Source organism: Coregonus lavaretus, assembly GCF_964263955.1.
Source record: "Coregonus lavaretus genome assembly, chromosome: 14".
Lineage (NCBI taxonomy): Eukaryota > Metazoa > Chordata > Actinopteri > Salmoniformes > Salmonidae > Coregonus > Coregonus lavaretus.
In genome coordinates, this window is record NC_140001.1 from 49,744,915 (window position 1) to 49,764,719 (window position 19,805).

Here is a 19,805-nt window from a genome sequence, read left to right on the forward strand (position 1 = left end):
GTGAAACATCTGTTGATGTGCCCTTAAGCAAGGCACGTAACCCTAAGAGTATCTGCTATATGAGTAAAATAAAAAAATGTCAGCTAACCTGTCTATGGATTACATTAAAAAACACCCAGCTGCTGGGTCAACACAGCATGAATGTGAATAGAAACCCAACTAATGGTTAAATTAACCCTTGTTTTGGTAATCCCAACAACCCAACATGTTGGGTTATTCACACAACCCAACTGGCAGCGGTCAAAATAACCCAGCATGTGTTGTGTCCAATATATACCCAGCGCCGGCGTACCAAATACATTTTTTACCCAGCATTTTTTTTGTGTACAGAGAGAGCGAGAGAGAGAGAGGCGGTGTCTTTAAACCGTGTCAAAGCGGATTATTGCTGATCTCGGCTGTGATTCGACCACACCGTTTGTCCTCTCAAAGGCTTTTCCCCTGTCTGCTTTGCGAACAATAACCTTTCCCTTTTTCTGCATCTCATAGCCTACTCTTTCCTCCATCTGGGATTTTGTCTACCTTCCTTTTCAAAGTTTGGCAGAGGTGGACATGGATCGTACGTGGGTTTAAGAAGTCGAATATGAGTTTCCCCGCAATAGCTCTCACTTTGGCGGGGCAACTTCCCCGTGCACCTCGACGCTCAGCTTGATGATAACCACTTTCCCTCTTCGTGCACTGAAAGGGAAAGTTTACACACACCGGCGGATTTGGTCTCGCGTTCAATAACCTACACACGGTTTTATAAAAACCAAAAAGGAAGAAATTAAAATGCAGAAGAGTGTCAGGTATAATGAGGGACACGCTCTGTTCCTCTCAGTGGTTGCGCGTAAGGAGGGTACCAAGCGCGGTTATTTGAGCAAGAAGACCACGGAGAACAGCAGGTGGCACGAGAAGTTCTTTGCGCTGTACCAAAACGTGCTTTTTTACTTCGAAAACGAGCAGAGCGTGCGGCCCGCCGGGATTTACCTCTTGGAGGGCTGCACCTGCGAGAGCGTGCCTGCTCCCAAGGTCTCCACTGCGGGAAAAGAGACCCTCGACAAACAGGTGAGAGAGAGATTTACGCAATCTGTGTGTCTGTCTGTGGCTGCCAAACTTTCTCGCTGCAGCCTAAACTGAGAAACCGGTAATCTGTTTTCAGAAGAGCCGCCCAGAGCGTTCAGTCTGAGGGGGGTTACGGTCAACGAGAAAGGGAGAGGTAAAGTAGTCTAGTAAAGTAGACGATCAGAACAAGAGAGGATGGTGAAGTGGACATTGAAAGGATGAGAGTGATGATGGCACAAAATTGGCTTTATGCAGTATTCAAATTGTCAATCCTTTAAAAAAAATTAAAGACAACTGTATTGTCTTGTTGCCATTTAGGTACAATGTCTGCATGGACTGCGAACCTATTCCTATAGTGTGAACAGTTCTCTTCCTAACATTCTCATGTTGGCCTACACCCTGTGGTTTAGCAGCAAAATGTTATTTTCACTGATTTCAAAATGACAGTTGCTGTCCACATTCAGATTTTCATGTGTGTGAGTCATTTGAATTACATTTTCTCCATGTAGGGAAACCTGTTGAATGCGAACATATCATTGACTCATTTCAGGCTCTATCAAACATGAACTAATAATCTTATGGAATAGAGACAGTTGCTACACTATCTATATTTCAGTCACAAGCCATGGGTGCAGTATGTTATTAGATTTTGGCATCAACTAATCATTGCCTTCATATCGATTATGTTCCTGTGCTATGAGCCTTTGTGGTGACACACACACACAGACACACACACACACACACACACACACACACTCATTAAAGAGGCAATTGAATAGAGGGGAGAGAGGGGGATAGATGACAAAGGCTGATGTTTAAAGCCTTTAGGAGTAGGCCTATGCCTCCTGCAGAAGGCTTTTAAAGCCTTGTGTCGGGCTCAGTTGAAGTCTGTGTGTGTGTGCGTGTGTGTGTGTGTGCATGCGCATGCGTATGCGTATGCATGCGCGTAGGGCTGAGTCATAAATGCCTATCTCTTTGCCCCTGGCTATAACCAGACATGATAACTCCTCCCTTTCGGCTCTGCACTGGTCCTAATTGCCCATCCCCAGGCAAGAGCTGGACAGCTATAGCTAAACTGGTGAGGAAAGAGTAGGATAGGAGGAGAGAAGAGATGGAAAGAGGAGGGTAGGATAGAGGGGGGAGGAGGAGAGAAGAAATGGAAACAGTTCACAGCAGGTATAAAAGGTGCATCGAAATGCTTTTGCGCTAGCTCCCTCAACAATGCAATACATGAATCAATAATAACAATGAAAAGAGTCAAGTAAAAAATAACAAGTAATAGAAGTGGTAGTATGCATAGTAATAATGGACAGTATTTACAAATATAAAGTGGGTAGTGGAATCAGTAGTATATAGTAGAACAGCAGCGTTGACTGTGTATGTGAGTGTGCTTGTGTGAGCTCTGAGTGTGTGTGTGTGTGTTTATGGGTGTTTGTTTGTGTGAAGGGTTGAAAGTGTGGGTAGTCAGTGCAAATACTTTCTAAGGTGCATATATTCTCTCCGGTGCAAATAGTCTCTAAGGTGCAGGTCTGTGCAGGGAGACATCTAGGTTTAGCTTTTCAGCAGTCTGATGGTGGTAGAAGCTGTCCGAGACCTGATACTCCAATACCGCTTGCCAGATGGTAAGAGAGTGAACAGTCCATGGCTCAGGTGCCTGGAGTACTTGACGATCTTTTGGGCCTTCCTCAAACACCGCCAGGCTCTCGATTGTGCAGCTGTAGAATTTCTTTAGAACCCGAGGGTCCATGCCAAATTTCTTCAGGCGCCTGGGGATGAGCTGTGATGTGCACGCCGAGGAACTTGACGCTTTTTACCCTCTCCACTGTAGCCCCTTCAATAACAATAGGGGCATGCTCCTCCCCCTGTTTCCTGTAGTCCACGATCAGCTCCTTGGTTTTTCTGACGTTGCGGGAGTGCCTGTTTCCCTGGCACCTCTGTGCCAGGGCTCCAACCTCCTCCTTGTAGGCTGTCTCGTCGCCGACGACGATCAGGCCCACCACCGTTGTGTCACCAGTAAACGTCATGATGGTGTTGGAGTTATGTCTGGCCACGCAGTCAGAATGGAGAATAACAATGGTCCAACATATTTTCCCCCTGAGTGAGCCAAGAGATGTGTTGGTGGAATTTGGGGAGAACTTTCCTTAGATTTATTTTGTCAAAGTCCCCAGCTACAACGAATTCGGCCTCAGGATATGCTGTTTCCAATTTGGTGAAAGTCCTGTGTAATTCTTTGAAGATGTACACAGCCGTGACTCAAACAGCTGTGAATTATCTGGGGAGATAATGCGGTCTGCATTTGATCGTGAGGTATTCCAGGTGGGGGGGGGGGGGGGGGGACAGAAAGTCTTAAGAGTTTTTACATTTCGACAATCACACCATGAGTTGTTGATCATGAAACATACTGCTCCGCCTTTGTTCTTCCTGCAAAGTAATTTTTTTCCTGTCCGGGCGATGTACAGAAAACCCTGCAGGCTGTATAGCCATATCAAGTACCTCCCTCGTTAGCCAAGTCTCAGTGAAACAGATTACGTTACAATCTCTCGTATCTCTCTGGTAGGAAATCCGTGCTCTAAACTTGCATAGTTTATTGTCCAGAGACTGTACTTTAGCAAGTAATAAACTAGGGAGCAGAGAGGGTGGTTTGCCCTTCTCCTTAGTCTGACTAGAACGCCAGCTCTCCTACCCCTTCAACGGCGGCATCTTTTTGGGTGGGCTCCCGTGATAAATGGAACTGCTTCGGATAATCCAGACAAAGGATCCAGATCTGGAAAGTCTAATTTGTGGTGAGTAATCACTGATCTGATGTCCAAAAGTGATTGTCAGTCATAATAAATAATACTACAAACTTTCTGAGCAAATTAAGTACAAAATAACACTAAAATGAACAAAAGACTGCAAAGTTGGCTGGGAGCTAGCAACAGGGTTACCATCATAGGCGCCATCTTGTTGTGTCCAGGCTAGGGATAGGGAGGAGGAAAATGAGAGGAGAGATGGGAAGAGGAGAGGATAAGAGAGAGGGAGGAAGGAATGTAGTGGTAGAAGAGGAGAATATTATGCAAAGGAAGACCAATGGAAGGAGAGATGTGGGTGGGTGCATCTCAGTAGTCAAATGCTTCTATCCTTCATATGCACTGTTACCTGACCAGGGCCCGGTTTCCCGATAGCGATGGAACTTAGGCTTACAAGTTTTTTAACGATGCATCTTTCCTACAACGACCAAATATGTAACATGCGTTGCCCAAAACGCTACACAGAGAGAATGGTCTCTAAGTGCATCATTGGAGCATGTGTTGATACTGATAGGATCCGAAGAAAGGGAGCGCTGCTCTTGGATCAGCTTTCTCCATTAAAATCTTACCTTAACAGTGTTATTTCACAATACTGACGACGGATCAGACGGATCAGCTCCTAGAGAAATATTACCACCTATGGCTGCAAATATTGACGTGGCTAATTCTAATGCTTAATCAATAAAAATTCATTAAATCACTGTTGTAATTTAAATCACCCTTTCTTTGGATCCTATCATTAGGCTACACATGTTAGGCTACACATCATGAAATGTATTGAGACAAATTACAGACAGTAGCCTACCCTACAAGTAGCAATATATAACTCAATTGATTGAACATGAAATGTATTTCAATATGATTAAAATAGGCCAACTGTTTATATTTTAAGGCAGTCATCTCGGTTTTCACTTGAATAATATTTTTCTATATCGCTTGTTTGTATCAACTGGAAAGACTTTGGCAACTTTGTATTTGTAGTCAACTTTGTTCTGAAGTTATAGGCGGTCACAGAGAGACGGATACACCATATGATTCTATGTTTAGCGAATATCTTCTGTGTATAAAGTGACGGGGGAGGGCAAAAAAGCATCTAACTACGCACTTAGCTGTTGTAGAGGTCTGATTGGAGTCCACCTGTGGTAAATTCAATTGATTGGACATTATTTTAAAATGCACACACCTGTGTATATAATGCACAGTTGTCAGAGCATAAACCAAGCTATGAGGTTGAAGGAATTGTCCATAGAGCTCCGAGACAGGATTGTGTCGAGGCACAGATCTGGGGAAGGGTACTAAACCATTTCTGCAGCATTGAAGGTCCCCAAGAACACAGTGGCCTCCATCATTCTTAAATGGAAGAAGTTTGAAACCACCAAGACTCTTCCTAGAGCTGGCCGCCCGGCCAAACTGAGAAATCGGGGGGAGAAGGGCCTTGGTCAGGGATGTGACCAAGAACCCGATGGTCACTCTGGGAGAAACTTCCCGAAGGACAACCATCTCTGCAGCACTCCACCAATCAGGCCTTTATAGTAGAGTGGCCAGACAGAAGACACTCCTCAGTAAAAGGCACATGACAGCCCGCTTGGAGTTTGCCAAAAGGCACCTAAAGGACTCTCAGACCATGAGAAACAAGATTATCTGGTCTGATGTAACCAAGATTTAACTATTTGGCCTGAATGCCAAGCATCACGTCTGGAGGAAACCTGGAACCATCCCTACGGTGAAGCATGGTCAGCGTCATGCTGTAGGAATGTTTTTCAGCGGTAGGGACTGGGAGACTAGTCAGGGTTGAGGGAAGGTGAATGGAGCAATGTACAGAGAGATCCTTGATGAAAACCTGCTCCAGAGCGCTCAGGACCTCAGACTGGGGCGAAGGTTCACCTTCCAATAGGACAACGACCCTAAGCACACAGCCAAGACAACACAGGAGTGGCTTCGGGACAAGTCTCTTAATGTCCTTGAGTCGCCCAGCCAGAGCCCGGACTTGGATCCGATCGAACATCTCTGTAAAGACCTGAAAATAGCTGTGCAGAGACGCTCCCCATCCAACCTGACATAGCTTGAAAGGTTCTGCAGAGAAGAATGGGAGAAACTCCCCAAATACAGGTGTGCCAAGTTTGTAGCCTCATACCCAAGAAGACTCAAGGCTGTAATCGCTGCCAAAGGTGCTTCAACAAAGTACAGGTCGTGGTCCTCTGTAGTTCAATTGGTAGAACATGGCGCTTGTAACGCCAGGGTAGTGGGTTCGATCCCTATGACTGTAAGTCGCTTTGGATAAAAGCGTCTGCTAAATGGCATATTATATTATATTATACTAAATAAAGGGCCTGAATACTTGTAAATATGTTATTTCTGTTCTATTTTTGCTTTTGCTTGTGTTTATGGGGTATTGTCTATAGATTGATGAGAGAAAAAAACAATTTAATCCATTTTAGAATAAGGCTGTAAGGTAACAAAATGTGGAAAAAGTCAAGGGGTCTGAATACTTTCCAAATGCACTGTATATGGGGGGCTGATGAACTGTCTGGGGGAGTTTTGTAGGGTTGTGGCATGTGAGGGGGGGGGGGGGGGGTTGTTTCTAATTTTCTAGATCTGTTAAATTGAAATAAAGTCTATGCTTTTCATGGTGTAACTATTGGGCCAATATAGGTATTTCTTTCTTTCTTTCTTTCTTTCTTTCTTTCTTTCTTTCTTTCTTTCTTTCTTTCTTTCTTTCTTTCTTTCTTTCTTTCTTTCTTTCTTTCTTTCTTTCTTTCTTTCTTTCTTTCTTTCTTTCTTTCTTTCTTTCTTTCTTTCTTTCTTTCTTTCTTTCTTACTCTCTCTCTGTGTGCAGCTGTGGTCCAATCATTGGGGTTATTTATACCCCTTTGTCTCTCTATGTACCCATGTTGCCATGTGTTACCATACACACACACACACACACACACACACACACACACACACACACACACACACACACACACACACACACACACACATGGATTCATTATCTGTGCATAGGTCTGGATGGATGGAGGGAGGGAGAGAGAGATTTGACGCCTCCTCTCTATTTTGTCTGTGCAGTGGGTTGAGTCTGTAGCAAATTGCAGTATTCTAAATCACACCCCCTCACAGAGCCATACCACACACACACACACACACGCACTCCAAAAGATGTAGACACATGATGTGTGAAGAGCACTCACTCTGGTCTCAGTGGTACTGTATCTACAGAGACGGATCAGCTGGTCTCACACTGTTTGTGTGTCTCTCTGTATTGATGATCAGACACGCACGCACACACACACACACACACACACTATTATCAATCTCTAACATGATTCATTTGAGGAGATAGAAAGGGTCCAGATATCTAAACATTATTAATAAATGTTTCCACAATATGTTCCCACAATATAACATACACAGTACATACACACAGGCAAATGCACAACAAGCACGCACACAGTCTCTTCTCCCTACAGGCTCTTCTACTCATTATTTTGGAGCATTTGTCTCTGTGGGTAATCCACATAATTCATAATCCAGAGATGATGATGATGATTGACTGCGTTCCAAATGGTTCCCTTATTCCCTATTTAGTGCATTACTTTTGACCAGAGCCTTATATAGGGAATATGGTACCATTTGGGATGCACACAGCATATTTCCGCATTATCTCCTAACAGAGTACGTGTTCTGATTTGGGTGAGAGAGCAGAACATTTGAAAACGTCTTCGAATGATGAAATGATGTATATGTGTGTATATATTCTGTGGATCACTACCAGAGAGCAGAGGGGTGATTTACCCACCCTGTCTCTACTGACTGTGTAAAATGAGACCGGTTTCTACAGTATTTTTACAGTAGTGGTGTTAAAACTCATTTCCTGGATTGTGTATTTGTGTGCATGTCTATGTGTTTGTGCGTGCATGCGCATGTGTGTGTTCTCTATGATTTGCAGCTTAATTAATTCTCTATGTTAACCCCCTGCAGTTGTAACAGCTCTGCTCAGCACACAGCCTGTTAGCTGTAACCTCTGCCAACCCTAAACAACAATCATAAACTGCTCTTCTGAGTTCAGAGGACAAAGTTTTGGCCACTGACTGTTGCCTCTTTTCTTGGCACAGGACCGACTCTAGCCTTTTTGGGGCGCCAAGATTTGGCCCTGTCTTGGCATCCTGTTTGGCTAGTGTGTCAGTAGGGGTTATAGATTGACGGAGTTAGTTACCATGAAATAAGGTAAGAAGCAGACTGCAAGGGTGTGTCCCAAATGGCACCCTATTCCCTATATAGTGCACTAAATAGGGAACTAAATAAACTGCCCACCGACGGCGACATCTTTTGGACGTCTTTTTTTGGTCCTGTCTGGACAGGACGTCTTTTTTTGTTGTCTTTCTTTGGTGCAGTCCGGACCGGCCTTGATTTCAATGTACAAGGACGTTGAGCTAAACCAATCATAGAAGTCTGTTTGTTTCAGATTTGGTCCGGTCGGGACCGGCCTTGATTTGGGCCTAACATAGACGTCTATAATTGGTTCAGATTTGGTCCGGTCCGGACCAAATCTAAATCAATCATAGACATCTGTGTTTCACAAGTTTGGACAGCACAGCACAGCACAGCACAGCACAGTACAGTACAATACAGTACAGTAGAGCACAACAGAGTACAGTACACAGTAAAGTAAATAAAAGTAAAGTATAGTGTACTGTAATTTACCCTACTTTACTCTAATCTATACTGTACTCCACTGAATTAAACTATACTGTACTGTACTCTACTGAATTAAACTATACTATACTACTGTACTCTACTGTTCTCTACTGTACCCTACTGAATTAAACTCTACTGTACTGTACTATACTCTACTGAATACAACTTGACTTTCCTGTACTGTACCATACCGTACCATACTGTACTCTACTGTGCTCTACTGTACTAAACTGTGCCGTAGTGTAATGTGATGTTAAACCTTGTGAAACAGCCTAGACATCTATGATTCGTTCAGATATGGATCTGGTACGCACTGATCAAATTTTACTTGTTTGGGGGCGAAACTGATTAGAATAATACCCAGCATGCTTTGCAAGTGTTCGTTTTTTTTCACATTTACATTTTGGTCGTTCAGCAGATGCTCTTATCCAAAGCGACTTACAGTCAGTGCATTCAACTAAGTTAGATAAACAACAGCATATTACAGTCATAGCAAGAAAGAAATAAAATGTCTGTAAACATCACTGAGAATGTTATTGTAGTTGAAGTGGTCTGTTGGTTTATTCTGTAGGTTGACTACTTTGAAAATCATGTACAGCATTAACACAAATTACTGATGATTGGCTGAAATAAATTGATAATACTGTAAGAAGATTTTGGGAGCTGTTTTCTTAGACTTCATTGCAGCTTTTGACATGATCAATCATCTGCTGCTGAAAATGTGTTTTTGCTTTATATCCTCTGCCATGTCGTGGATCGAGACGTACCTTTCTAACAGAACACAGAGGGTGTTCTTTAATGGAAGCCTCTCTAACATAAACCAGCTAAGGTTTGACATACATCAATGTAGCTAGCTGTCTTGGCCCCTTACTTTTTTCTATTTTTACTAATGACCTACCACTAGCATTGAGTAAAGCCTGTGTGTCTATGTATGTTGATGACTCAACATTATACACCATAGCTAGTGAAATCACTGCTACACTTAACACTAAAACTGCCAAGACAGCCAATCTGACCGTTTTAAATGTTGTAATTTCAATAAGATCCTTGAACCCACCTGTCCCTGACTTTTCCGAAATATGTGTATTTTAAATTTTTAACATTTTAGTCATTTAGCAGACGCTCTTATCCAGAGCGACTTACAGTTAGTGAGTGCATACATTTTTCATACTGGCCCCCCGTGGGAAACGAACCCACAACCCTGGCGTTGCTAGTGCCATGCTCTACCAACTGAGCTACAGGGGACAACACTCTATAAGTACTTTCAGAGAAATATCATAAAAGACAAAAACTTTCGGAGCATTTCATCCTCAAAGCGCCATGACGGTCAAAATGACCGTATGCATAAATAAATAGCAGAATAGCCGGGCCTCGAGGAGTACCAATAGCCACCAGTCTAATAAATCAATTTAACTAGAAAAGCCTGGCCTCATTGGCCCTCCCCTTCGTGCCAATGTAATTTGGTTGTGTTTATGAAGGTGTTAGGTAACATACAAAAAATAAGTATTTAAAATAAAATAATAACATTTTCATTCGTTTGTTACTGTAGGCAATACTGTACATGTCCTAAATTATTGCACAATGTTAGCCTAATATGATCCACTAATGCTAGAATCCCTCAGGAACAATTTACAAGGAAGTGACAGAGGAAACAAAGGTCAACGGAGTGGAATGATGCAAAAATAATGTATGTACTGACGGTGGCTCCCAATAGTAGCTAATATTTACATGATACAAATTGTAAAATAAAACTGAGAAAGTCCCGGGCATATAATCAAAACATTCTAAAGCGCATACATCAACTTGGCAGGTTCAGCCTACAGAAGCCTATAGTTTGGGTCTCCAAATTTCATCCACGCAAATTATGAGGGCACACAATTATTATTCTGAAAAACGGCACAGCTATTTATATCCTATTTCACTGCGGAAAGGGGTTCCGCAATACATGTCATGTTGATATGATTTTCAGTTTGCTTTCCATATGGCTGGTTTCACATTTGTCTCCAGGGATCATAAGGAAAAATAATCTAAAACAATTGCTATGTGTATTTACAATCCCCTTCTCCAAACGGATTACTAATTGACCTATCTTTTATCAATAGATGTTATCAAGTTGTAAATTACAGTGCATCGAGAATGGTGCTATTTCTATTGAAAAAAATGAAGTAGATGCTTTTTCCACTTGGAACCGGTAGGTTTGCTAGACCTTATTAATGGTTTCCTCGCGCGTAAAGGTGGGGCAATTATTAGGGAATTAAATTAAGGTCAGAATATGACATATCTGTAGACACACCGCTGCCACACCTTCATTTATTTGCGCTACACTTCAAACGAATAGTGGGTGAAAAGCATACTGTTTTGCACGCTTAACCCTAGTCAGAATCTGGGCCTTCATGAATAATGTGGCAATTGAACAAGTTGAGGAGACTAAACTGCTTGGTGTAACCCTAGATTGTAAACTGACATGGTGCTGCAAAAAAAGATAGGCAAACTACAGTTGGCCCAGAACAGAGCAGCACAGCTGGCCCTTAAATGTACACAGATGGCTAATATCAATAACAGGCATGTTAATCTCTCCTGGGTCAAAGTAGAGGAGAGATTGACTGCATCACTACATCAATACCTGTCTTTGTGACAGGTATTGACGTATTGAAAGCTGTCTGTTCAAACAGCTAACACACAGCTCAGACACCCATACATAGCCCACAAGACATGCCACCAGGGGTCTCTTCACAGTCCCCAAGTCCTGAACAGACTCACAGTACTAATAGAGCCATGACTACATCAAGTTACTCAAGCAAGCAGTAAAATATGTTTTTAAAAATACAGATAATACAACACCTCACGGCACAATGCGGACTGTGAAGAGACAGACACATGACCACAAACACACACACACACACAAGCATACGCAAACACACACAAACACATTGTAATATTGTGGATTTTATATTGTACATGTTTTTATGTTAGAGTAATACTGTCTTGTATGATGTATTGTTTTATTTATGATGTAGGCTGTTGTTGTGTTTTGTTGTGATGTAACTGTTTTAACCCTGTTTGGACCTCAGGAAGAGAAGGATCCTAATAAATACTAAATACTAAATCTCTGCCAGTTTTAAATCAAATCCAAATGAAATCTAATTGTATTTGTCACATGCTTTGTAAGCAACAAGTGTAGATTAACAGTGAAATGCTTACTTACGGGCCCTTCCCGACAATGCAAAGAGAACAATTTAGAAATAACAGAAAAATTATAACCAGAGGAATAAATACGCAATGAGTAATGATAACGGCTTTATACACGGGGTAAGTACCAACCAGGGGTACGAAGGTAATTGAGGTAGATACAGTATGTACATATAGGTAGAGATAAAGTGACTAGGCAACAGGATAGATAATAAACAGTACCAGCAGCTTATGAGATGAGTCAAAAGAGTTAGTGCAAAAAGGGTAAATGCAGATAGTCCGGGTAGCTATTTGGTTAACTGTTTAACTAACTATTTAGCGGTCTATTGGGTTGGGGGTAGAAGCTGTTCAGGGTCCTGTTGGTTCCAGACATGGTGCATTGGTACCACTTGCCATGCGATAGCAGAGAGGACAGTCAATGACTTGGATGGCAGGAGTCTTTGACAATTTTTAGGGCCATCCTCTGATACCGTCTGGTATAGAGGTCCTGGATGGCAGGGAGCTCGGCCCCAGCGCCTTGCAGTCAGATGCCAATTAGTTGCCATACCAAACGGTAATGCAGAGGGTCAAGATGTTCTCAGTGGTGCAGCTGTATAACTTTTTGAGGATCTGATGGCCCATGCCAAATCCTTTCAGCCTCCTGAGGGGGAAAAGGCGTTATCATGCCTTCTTTACGACTGTGTTGATGTGTGTGGACCATGATCATTCCTTAGTGATTTGGACACTGAGGAACTTGAAGCTCTCGACCCGCTCTGTGTTTCCTGTAGTTCATGATCAGCTACTTTGTCTTGCTGATGTTGAGGGAGAGGTTGTTGTCCAGACACCACACTGCTTGGTTACTGACTTCCTCCCTATAGGCGGTCTCATCGTCATCGGTGATCAGGCCAACCACCGTCGTGTCGTCAGCAAACTTAATGATGGTGTTGGCGTTCTTGGGCACAGGGACTAAGGTGGTCTGCTTGAAACATGTAGGTATTACAAACTGGGTCAGGGAGAGGTTGAAAATGTCTGTGAAGACACTTGCCAGCTGGTCAGCACATGCTCTGAGTACGCGTTCTGGTAACCCGGCCTTGTGAATGTTAACCTGTTTATAACTCTTACTCACATCGGCTACAGAGAGCGAGATCACATAGTCGTCTGGAACAGCTGTTGCTCTCATGCATGGTTCAGTGTTACTTGCCTAAAAGCGAGCATAGAAGGCATTTAGCTCGTCTGGTAGGCTTGCATCAGTAGGCAGTTCGCAGCTGGGTTTCCCTTTGTAATGTGTGATAGTTTGCAAGCCCTGCGACATCCGTTGAGTGTCAGAGCCGGTGTAGTAGGATTCGATCTAAGTCCTGTATTGATGTTTTGGCTGTTTGATAGCTCGTCGGAGGTCGTATCGTGATTTCTTATAAACGTCCAGATTAGTGTCCCGCTCCTTGAAAGCAGAAGCTCAGTGTGGATGGTCACTGTGGGGGCGACGTCATCGATGCACTTATTAATGAAGCAGGTGACTGATGTGGTAAACTCCTCAATGTTATCAGATGAATCCCAGAACATATTCCAGTCTGTATTAGTGAAACAGTCCTGAAGCTTAGCATCCGCTTCTTCGGATAACTTCCGTATTGAGCTCGTCACTGGTACTTCCTATTTGAGTTTTTGCTTGTAAGCAGGAATCAGGAGGATAGAGTCAGATTTGCCAAATGGAGGGGTGAGGGAGAGCTTTCAATGCGTTTCTGTGTGTGGAGTAAAGGTGGAGTAAAGGTTTAAAGCTTTTGATAAAGCTAACATAAGTGTATGTGACAGATTGGAGCAGTAATAAATATTCTGTTGCAATCTTCAGTTGGCTCCTCTTTACTATATTAATTAAGAGGCTTGAAAAAGTATTATGGTGACATAATAATGCTTACTTCATTGAGAATGTATGTGCAGTTGAAATTTGCCAATAGAATCAATGACAGAAAAATAAATATTTTCAACGTCTGTAAAATATCTATTTTTGACATCTGGAAAATATGTATTTTCATCTTTTATTCAGCATCTAAAATCACATGCACATGCTAACACATGGACTCTACACACATGTACCTTGTATTGTAGATATGTGGTAGTGGCCTGAGGGCACACACTTAATGTGTTGTGAAATGTAATGTCATATTTTTTGATTGTGTATTTAACCTTAATGTTGGCAGTAGCTAATGGGGATCGTTAATAAATACAATACAACAAATTATTAGGAAGGTGTTCTACTGTGTGTGTTTTTTTTGTGTCATTTAGCAGACACTCTTATCCAGAGCGACTTACAGGAGCAATTAGGGTTAAGTGCCTTGCTCAAGGGCACATCGACAGATTTTTCACCTAGTCGGCTCGGGGATTAGAACCAGCGACCTTTCGGTTACTGGCACAACGCTCTTAACCACTAAGCTACCTATGTTGTTGTGTTGTGTTGAGTTCTGAGTGACAGTAACCCTGAACATCCAGTTATTCTCTAGAGTTCCATCCATAATACAATACATTACCAAAATATGTGGACACCTGCTCGTCGAACATCTCATTCCAAAATATGGAGTTGGTCCCCCCTTTGCTGCTATAACAGCCTCCACTAGAGGCTTTCCACTAGATGTTGGAACATTGCTGCGTGGACTTGCTTCCATTCAGCCACAGGAGCGTTAGTGAGGTCAGGCACTGATGTTGGGCGATTAGGCCTGGCTCGCAGACTTCGTTCCAATTCATCCCAAAGGTGTTTGATTGGGTTGAGGTCAGGGCTCTGTGCAGGCCAGTCAAGTTCTTCCACACCGATCTCGACAAACCATTTCTGTATGGACCTCCCTTTTTTCATGCTGAAACAGTAAAGAGCCTTCCCCAAACTGTTGCCACAAAGTTGGAAGCACAGAATCGGGGCCTAGCCCGAACCATGAAAAACAGCCCCAGACCATTATTCCTCTTCCACCAAACTTTACAGTTGGCACTATGCATTGGGGCAGGTAGTGTTCACCTGGCATCCGTCAAACCCAGATTAGTCCGTCGGACTACCAGCTGGTGAAGTGTGATTTATCACTCCAGAGTCCAATGGCGGCGAGCTTTACACCAGCCGACGCTCGGCATTGCCCATGGCTGCTCGGCCATGGAAACCAATTTCATGAAGCTCCCCACGAACAGTTCTTGTGCTGACGTTGCTTCCAGCAGCAGTTTGGAACTCGGTAGTGAGTGTTGCAACTGAGGACAGCCAATTCTTACACGCTACACGCTTCAGCACTCGGCGGTCCCGTTCTGTGAGCTTGTTTGGCCTACCACTTCGCGGCTGAGCTGTTGTTGCTCCTAGACGTTTCCACTTCACAATAATAGCAGTTAAAGTTGACCAGGGCAGCTCTAGCAGGGCAACAATTTGATGAACTGACTTGTTGGAAAGGTGGCATCCTATGACAGTGCCACGATGAAAGTCACTGAGCTCTTCATCAAGGCCATTCTACTGCCAATGTCCTCTCTATGGAGATTGCATGGCGGTGTGCTCGATTTTATACACCTGTCAGCAACGGGTGTGGCTGAAATAGCCGAATCCACAATTTTGAAGGGGTGTCCACATACATTTGTGTATATAGTGTATATTATCCTTTTACCAGCCACAAGTACTGATGTACTGACTGAGTAGTGGTGGGGCAGTAGATTTGTAGTAAAAAAAAAAAATATTGACAGATTAGCAGGGCTCTCCAACCCTGTTCCTGGAGAGCTACCGTCCTGTAGGTTTTCGCTCCAACCCTAATCTAGCACACCTGATTCTAATAAATAGCTGGTTGATAAGCTGAATAAGGTTATTTACAACTGGGGTTGGAGCGAAATCCTACAGGAACAGGGTTGGAGAGCCCTGGATTAGAGTAATTTAGCATACTCTAGGAGATAGGGAGTGGGATGAGCATGCCCCAAATGCTGATATTGGGTCAGTTTTGCATTTCGCACAATAATGGTTAAGGTTAGGATTGGGGGAGGGGAAGCTGACCCTAGATCTCTATATAGGGGAGATTTCACCCTGGAGCATGCATAACTGTGTAAATATTATGCCCCTAGAATGCCCTGTTTGCCTGGTAAAGAGGAGTGTTGAGTGGAAAAAATTAACACACCCCTTTAGTCTAATTATCTCCAGAACATTTCTCCCCACCAATGACCTTTTATTGTTTTATTAATTCTGCTCTGGCTCTGATAGTGGCCAATAATATTTTTAACAGCTCATGCTGATTTCATAAAAAAGATAAAATGTACTGCATACTGTTTTTGATCCATGTTATAGATTATGCTTTTGCCTGTGGAAAATGTACACTCACAAAACACACGTTCGCATGCACGTGCAAGCATGCGCGTACACACAGACACAGCTGGTTGTTATTAACATTATGTTTTATCTAGCTGGCTAAGTACGTCTCACCCCAGTTTGTAGATTTTTGTCACTCTTTGTTTGTCTCTGGCAACACACACATATGCATACACACACACAGATGGTGCTCTACTCTGTTATGGTTCTGGTCATTGTAATTCTCCCTGCAGGTACTCTGGCATAAAACAATAACTCAGCCATCAGTGTGAGAGAGGGAGGGAGGGAGGGCTGGTGTTGTGTGTGTTCATATTACTTCTTGGGAACCGCAGTATCTGCTTGCGCTTTGTTCTTTCTTTCAAATTAGCAACTTATTTAGACCTGGGAAATTGTGTGTGTGTGTGTGTGTGTAGGCCTATGTGTACTACCAGACTGAGAGAGAAAACACATGCAGGTGTAGATGAGATAGACTGTGTCCCCAGGTCTCATCTTCTCCAATGTCTAAACCAGACTCTACTTAACCACAGGGACAGACTGTGTCCAGAAAACGGCCCAGGCATTTCTAACACACGGGCCCATTTTTTTCCTTGAGGCCCCCATTATTAGCCAAATTATGGTCATTCTGTGCTAAAACCCCATATTTAGACGGGCCCACTGGGCTAAAGATGGACCAGCCCATCTGGCATTTGCCCGAACTGCCCTAGGGATGATAATAGTCTTACATCATCAGTGGGCAGCTGAGCTGATTGAATTTCCCTTTTATTTAAATATTGATAACTGTTGGATATTTCTGGAACCAAATCATATTTCTGGTCATCATCTTTCTATTCCATATATCTATGAACACCTCAAATCAGAGCTCCAACCTGTTCCATCTAAGAAAATAACCTTTTATCACCCTGATGTCATTGTCATGTCACCTCTGATAATGACTAAAGTGTGTGTGTGTGTGTGTGTGTGTGTGTGTGTGTGAGGAGCCAGGATGAGTTTAATTGTTTCATGTATCGTGCCGACTCCCTCTCTCTCTTCTCTCATTCTCACGCTGGGGGATTATAATGATTGGCTTACAATCAGAACAAAAAGGTGTTCCATTCTTTATTGTGTGTCTGTCTAAATGTGTGTGCGTGTCAATTGTTTGGTTTGTGTGTGTGTGTCTCATTCTGTGAGGGTGTTTATCTGTCTCCACCTCTCATTGTGTGGCATCTCTGTTCCCCAGATCTGTGTAATTGTTTCAAGTGATGAGGAACATGGTCTTTAGAGAGAGACACAGAACACAGTATGAACAGACCCTTCTAGACCATTATAAAGAAAGAGAGGAGAAAGGCTCAACACAGATCTCTCAATTAACGATTAAACCCCCCTTTACTCTGTTTTCCTTACTGTTCTCTCTCTCTCTCTCTGCCTCTCTCTGTGTCTCTTGCACGTACGTACGTATGTACAGTGGGGGAAAAAAGTATTTTGTCAGCCACCAATTGTGCAAGTTCTCCCACTGAAAAAGATGAGAGAGGCCTGTAATTTTCATCATAGGTACACGTCAACTATGACAGACAAATTAAGAATTTTTTTCTCCTGAAAATCACATTGTAGGATTTTTAATGAATTTATTTGCAAATTATGGTGGAAAATAAGTATTTGGTCACCTACAAACAAGCAAGATTTCTGGCTCTCACAGACCTGCAACTTCTTCTTTAAGAGGCTCCTCTGTCCTCCACTCGTTACCTGTATTAATGGCACCTGTTTGAACTTGTTATCAGTATAAAAGACACCTGTCCACAACCTCAAACAGTCACACTCCAAACTCCACTATGGCCAAGACCAAAGAGCTGTCAAAGGACACCAGAAACAAAATTGTAGACCTGCACCAGGCTGGGAAGACTGAATCTGCAATAGGTAAGCAGCTTGGTTTGAAGAAATCAACTGTGGGAGCAATTATTAGGAAATGGAAGACATACAAGACCACTGATAATCTCCCTCGATCTGGGGCTCCACGCAAGAACTCACCCCGTGGGGTCAAAATGATTACAAGAACGGTGAGCAAAAATCCCAGAACCACACGGGGGGACCTAGTGAATGACCTGCAGAGAGCTGGGACCAAAGTAACAAAGCCTACCATCAGTAACACACTACGCCGCCAGGGACTCAAATCCTGCAGTGCCAGACGTGTCCCCCTGCTTAAGCCAGTACATGTCCAGGCCCGTCTGAAGTTTGCTAGAGTGCATTTGGATGATCCAGAAGAGGATTGGGAGAATGTCATATGGTCAGATGAAACCAAAATAGAACTTTTTGGTAAAAACTCAACTCGTCGTGTTTGGAGGACAAAGAATGCTGAGTTGCATCCAAAGAACACCATACCTACTGTGAAGCATGGGGGTGGAAACATCCTGCTTTGGGGCTGTTTTTCTGCAAAGGGACCAGGACGACTGATCCGTATAAAGGAAAGAATGAATGGGGCCATGTATCGTGAGATTTTGAGTGAAAACTTTCTTTAATTAGCAAGGGCATTGAAGATGAAACGTGGCTGGGTCTTTCAACATGACGATGATCCCAAACACACCGCCCGGGCAATGAAGGAGTGGCTTCGTAAGAAGCATTTCAAGGTCCTGGAGTGGCCTAGCCAGTCTCCAGATCTCAACCCCATAGAAAATCTTTGGAGGGAGTTGAAAGTCTGTGTTGCCCAGCGACAGCCCCAAAACATCATTGCTCTAGAGGAGATCTGCATGGAGGAATGGGCCAAAATACCAGCAACAGTGTGTGAAAACCTGTGTCATTGCCAACAAAGGGTATATAACAAAGTATTGAGAAACTTTTGTTATTGACCAAATACTTATTTTCCACCATAATTTGCAAATAAATTCATTAAAATCCTACAATGTGATTTTCTGGATTTTTTTCCCTCGTTTTGTCTGTCATAGTTGACGTGTACCTATGATGAAAATTACAGGCCTCTCTCATCTTTTTAAGTGGGAGAACTTGCACAATTGGTGGCTGACTAAATACTTTTTTCCCCCACTGTATGTACGTACGCACACACACACTTTTTCTCTCCTGAAGTAAATTAAATCGCTTACAGAAAACTGATGCCCCTGAGGGCTTGACGTGACAGCTCAGCTGATCTGAGGAGATACGCACAGAGCTGAGTGCTCTGATGTTTAAATAAGTACCATTCTGAAACTGTGTTTGTGGCTCTCCCTAGCTCTTACAAAACATTGATGTACACCAGACGCTTGAGCTACAACGTCCACTAGGACAGAGAGCTGTTGGACAATCGAACTTCAGCTTTGGAGGATGCTACTGAGTCCGGGACGGACTGGGACCAGAATTCGGCTCAGGCATTTCTAACACAATGGCCCATTTTCTTTCCTTGAACAGAACAGTCAATCATGTTTTTCATGAAATTTGATGATATCTGGTCTCGACAAACAATTTCTGTATGGACCTTGCTTTGTGCACGGTGGCATTGTCATGCTGAAATAAGAAAGGACCTTCCCCAAACTTTTTGCACAAAGTTGGAAGCACAGAATCGTCTAGAATGTCATTGTATGTTGTAGCGTTAAGATTTCCCTTCACTGGAACTAAGGGGCCTAGCCCGAACCATGAGAAACAGCCCCAGACCATTATTCCTCTTCCACCAAACTTTACAGTTGGCACTATGCATTGGGGCAGGTAGCGTTCTCCTGGCATCCGCCAAACCCAGATTCGTCAGTCGGACTGCCAGATGGTGAAACATGATTCATCACTCCAGAGAATGTGTTTCCACTGCCCCAGAGTCCAATGGCGGCGAGCTTTACACCATCCAGTCGACTCTTGGC

At 43.1% G+C, this 19,805-nt stretch overlaps 1 protein-coding gene across 1 annotated transcript in view; it reads left to right on the top strand.

Moving 5' to 3' along the window:
* Positions 1-768: 768 nt before the first annotated feature.
* rasgrf2b (Ras protein-specific guanine nucleotide-releasing factor 2b) overlaps positions 769-19,805 on the top strand; it is a gene marked incomplete at both ends in the record, with an annotated part of 136,601 nt that continues 117,564 nt past the window's right edge. Inside the window, one exon of the mRNA XM_084176605.1 lies at positions 769-1,044. Within this exon, the coding sequence (XP_084032731.1) occupies positions 769-1,044 (276 nt within the window). The remainder of the gene's footprint in view (positions 1,045-19,805) is intronic.